This window comes from Myotis davidii, unplaced genomic scaffold, assembly GCF_000327345.1.
Source record: "Myotis davidii unplaced genomic scaffold, ASM32734v1 scaffold710, whole genome shotgun sequence".
NCBI classification, from domain to species: Eukaryota; Metazoa; Chordata; class Mammalia; order Chiroptera; family Vespertilionidae; genus Myotis; species Myotis davidii.
Window position 1 is genome coordinate 1,019,647 of NW_006284328.1, and position 4,640 is coordinate 1,024,286.

A 4,640-nucleotide genomic window follows, 5' to 3' on the forward strand; every position below is an offset into this window, starting at 1 on the left:
CCGTGGTGAGAGAAGGTTGTGGTGTAGGGATTTGCAAGGAGAGGTCTCGGCAGAAAGGAGGCGTAGGCTGTCATCATCTCCGCTGAGGGCACACGTCACCTCAGTTGCCCCTGCAGAGAATGGGGAGTTAGGGGACCTGCTCAGAGGTCAGGACATGTGGTCCCTGACCCAGCCACCCAACCACTCTGGGCTCCTGGGAGACCCTGGAGGAGGTGAGGACGGAAGGGGGCTCCGCGCTGGGCCTGTTTCCCAGCAGCACCGAGGGAGGGGACAGAAAGCCAGCACCATCGGCCACCAGGAGACGGGGCAAGTGGTGCTCGCGGCCTCTCAGAGGTGGACTCTGACTCCTCTCCTCCCTCGCTAGTATCGGAACACAGAGAACTACCTCACAGACTCCATCAAGCTCTCGCCAGAGGACCAGACCGGGAGAAGATGCTGCTGACCGCCCAGCCTCCCTCTCTGGACACCAGAGACCCGGCGTGCCCTGGGCCCGGTCATCCCGGCCTCCAACAGCTGCACCGCCCGCCCAGGCTCGGCCCAGGTGCTGTGGCAGGGTCCTGGCCCCTTGTGTCTGAGCTGGGCCCAGAATCAGAGGGCGACCCCTCCCTTGGGCTGAGCTGAGAGGAGTGAGCACAGGGCTGGGTCCTGGGAGTCCTGATGAGACTCAGTGTCACTGTGAAATCCTGGCCTGGAGGCGTCACCATTTCCTCGCTGGCTCAGCTTTCCTGCCCCCGCCCCCCCAACACGCTCCTGCTCCAGAGGCTCATCTCTGCAGACAGAAGGGCCGCTGTGTGGGAGCCAGGACTCCCATGTCTCCACCACCCACAAGGCCGCCGCTCAGCTCTGGACAAGGGGGTGACTCAGCCTCCCTCAGTAACCAGGGCCAGGAAGTGACGTCTGGACCTCACATAGGGGCCCGCCTCATCCTGCTGCACAGCTGTCCAGTCCCGGGACACCCTCTGTCTCCTCCAGAGAATAGGACTGAGGAGCCCAGGAAAAGCCACCAGGGACGGGCTCATTCCCCCTTGTTGGGTGCTCAGGCAACTCCCATAAGTCTCTCTGAGCCTCAGCCTATTCATCTGTCAAATGGGGGTGGCATCTGCCCCTCCCACCTCAGAGTGTGGCTTTGAGGACCAGAGCTCTGCCTACATCACAGTTACTCTTGTTGACATGCATTTATTTATTCCTCCAACAAGTCGTTTTGATTCTCTACTACCTGTGATGCACTGAGACCCAGTGACACACGAAACAGACAAGGAGCCCGTAGGGAGAGGGACAATAGACAGAGACTTTACAGAGAAGTGGTCCAGGTGGACTTCCCTGAGGAGGTAAAATTTGGCGTGAGGGCCAGAGAATGAGAAAGGGGCTGCCCCCTGAGATCTGGACGGAGAACATTCCGGAGAGAGAGCAGCAAGGGCCATGGCCCCAGGTGAGGATGAACTTGCTGGGTGCTAGCAACAGTGGAGGGACATTCATGCACCTGAGCACTCACAGCCGCTGTCCCTGGGCCGGTGAAGGGAGCCCCGCCTCCTGGGTGGTTCCTTGAGCCTCTGCTCACCGGCCACCAGAGGGCAGCAGTGCTCTCTCGTTCAGGCTGAGCGGAAAGGGGACGCCCCAAGGACGCTTGAAGAGCGGGCTCTGGGTAGGTCAGCGCTTCAAGACTCCTGGGGCCGGAGAATCCCAGTTCCTTGCGCTTAGTAAGAAGTGGGCAAAACTGCAACATCGGTGATTCAAGCAAGAACCCCACATCAGTGACCAATGCTAGAATGAGGGGCCCCGAGAGCTCATGGATTCTCTGTCCCTGCAGAGTCTAAGCTAAGGCCATAGTCTTTCTTCTGGCTGCAGAGAGTAGACAGGGCTCACTCCAAGGGGTGGTCAAGATGACCTCATGGCCACAGAAGTCTCCTGTCTACACAGAGATATCCTTCCTGCGCTGCAAGCAGAGCTGGCGACCTTAGGCTACGACTTCTGAGTGTCCCTGACCCTGAAGAGGCAGGGGGTGGTGGCGGTCGGGGAGGGAGTCAGGAGCCCCTTCTCCCCTCCCCAGCTGTGGAGTGAAAACTGGTTTGTCCTGGGCAGTAGCATGGACCCAGCATGGGGGCCGGGGGCCTGGAGCCCAGCTGTGACCGTGTCTTTCCCGGGCTGGCATTCTGCACCCCGCTCAGCTCTCCTGGGTCAGGAAGATGGAGTATGGGAGTGTGCGCAGCAGCTCAGGCACCACGACAGACATGTGGACCGTTTCTGAATGTGTACAATAAATGATCAATGTGTCCTCTGTTTTGATCCTTTGTGGGGTTTTGTTATGAAATGGAAAAGCTAAGTCTCCATAGTTCAAAATTCTACTAAAGGGAAGACAGCAGAACGTAAGCAGGACCAGCTACGTAACTGGCGGGACCCAGTGCCCAGTGAAAATGCCCGGTTCCTTATTCAGAAGTTATGAAGGATTTCAAGACAGCAACAGTGGATCATTAAGCCAAGCACAGGGGCCTTGAGTGCAGGCTGCACACCCCTAAGGCTGACCCGAGTGAGTGGCCATGTTTTCATGCCTCTAGGATGATAGCGCCCGGGCCAGCCCACCTGGTGCCCCGGAGCTTGTAGATTAGAGTCTATCTTTGCAAGAGCCACGTGGAGATTCCACCCCAGGCCCAAACCACAGACAGAATGTTCCACATGGTGTGTGGGGGGAGGGGGGGACTGGGGGTCGGAGGGCCCACAGCATCCCTTCTGTTATGACTAGAGGGCACGCTGACCAATCCATAAGGCAGAGGGAGCTGAGCTGACAGACTGCAGACTGCCCCCACCCCCACCCCATCCCTGCCTCTGGTGAGACCGGCCCTCAGGGGGGTAGACAGAGGCAGCAAGTTGGGACTCCTGCTGAGTGCAGCCCACTCGAGCCTGAACAGGGTGGGGCAGCATTTCCTGGGTCCCTTCATCACCATCCCTTCGGAGAAGAGGACCCAGGTGAGCAAGACTGCTCTGACCCAGGCTGCTCTGGTGCCCACCAGAGCCCTGCTCGGAGGGGCAGCTCCAGAACTAACCTATATATATATAAAAGCCTAAGCGACCGGCTGACCATTCAACCGTCCGATCGGTAGCTACGACGTGCACTGGCCACCAGGAGGCAGACACTCAACGCAGGGTGACTTGGCAGCTACAGTTCTCGGGTGACACACCCGGAACCATAGGGGAGGGAGCCCGATTCCGGGATGTGTCACCCAAGAACCGCCCTCTCGCAATCTGGGACCCCTCGGGGGGTGTCAGAAAGCCGGTTTTAGCCCTATCCCCGCAGGCCAGGCTGAGGGACCCCACCGATGCATGAATCCGTGCACTGGGCCTCTAGTAAATGATAAAGACGATCCGGCCTGGTTCTGCATGGTGCACGCCCTTGAGGTTTGAGGAAAAAACAAAGCCAAATCTACTCACCAAATAAACCTGGGTTGGCCAGGCTGAGCACCACATGCCCAGGGGGATGGGGAAATGCTGACTTTTTCTGCTGTTTGAGGCTCCCTTGACACCCATCCGCCAGCCTAGGGCAACTCCCAGCAGAGACAGCACGTGGCCAGCACCTCGAAGCCATCGTGTTGCTAGGAGTGCACAGTCCAGTGGGGCCACAGGATAGCCAGGCAGGCAGCACCACCCAAAAGCTGGGACAGAGGACTGACATGCAGACATGCCTGCTGTGTGCACGCATCACGCTGCCTCTAGGGTGTGTGGTCTGGGGATGGGGGAGGAAGAGGACCAGGCTAAGTGGGAAGCGTGGTTCAAGCAGGCGGCCTTGGCCTGCACCAGGCCTCTGTGCATGTCTGTGCGGTACAGGGTGTGTGTGTGTGTGTGCAGTTAGGGTGTGTGTGGTGTGGGCAGTGTTTGTGTGTGGGGTGTGTGTAGTGTGTGTAGTGGGGGGGGGGTTTGTGGGTGTCGGGAGGAGTGTATAGTGTGGGGGGGTGTTTGTGTGTGGGGTGTTGGTGTGGGAGGGGTGCATGTAGAGTGTTGTGTGTGTGTGTGTGTGGCGTGTTTGTGGGTGTGGGGGGAGTGTATAGTGTGGGGTGTGTTTGTGGGTGTCGGGAGGAGTGTATAGTGTGGGGGGGTGTTTGTGTGTGGGGTGTTGGTGTGGGAGGGGTGCATGTAGAGTGTTGTGTGTGTGTGTGTGTGGGTGTTTGTGTGTGTGTGTGTGTGTGTAATGAGCACATTCTGTTCTAGTCTTATTTATATTTAGAGGGATTTTTCTCTTACTGCAGCTCCTCAAGGATTAATTTTATTTATTTAGTTTTACTTGCCCATGACACATAGTTTAGAGGAGGGTCAGACTCGGCTCTCCTAAAACAGGGATGACTTCTGCAACACAGAGTCCAACGGAAACAAAGCAATCAATAATTCTGTATCCAATATTTATGCACACAGCTAAAAAGATGTCCAGTTTTTTTTCCTCCTGTGTTTAAGAGCAAAGTAGGGGATTCTTTCAAAGGGATAAACACTGTTGCTAAAGGAAGAAGTTGCTAGATTACTGAGCATCAGTAAAACAATTGACATAGTTTAACACGAATAAGAGTTGTTCTTGCCATAGGTGGTTTGGCTCAGTGGATAGAGCATCAGCCTGTGGACTCCAGGGTCCCGGGTTCGCTTCCGGCTAAGGGCATGTAACT

The 4,640-nt window shown here is 56.9% G+C and overlaps 1 protein-coding gene across 1 annotated transcript in view; it reads left to right on the forward strand.

The window, feature by feature from the left end:
- The window catches only part of RAB7B (RAB7B, member RAS oncogene family), a 19,147-nt gene extending 18,322 nt beyond the window's left edge, over positions 1-825 (forward strand). The window contains exon 6 of the mRNA XM_006754396.2: positions 365-825. Coding sequence (XP_006754459.1) covers positions 365-442 — 78 coding nt within the window. The 3' untranslated portion in view covers positions 443-825. The remainder of the gene's footprint in view (positions 1-364) is intronic.
- The last annotated feature ends 3,815 nt before the right edge of the window (positions 826-4,640 follow it).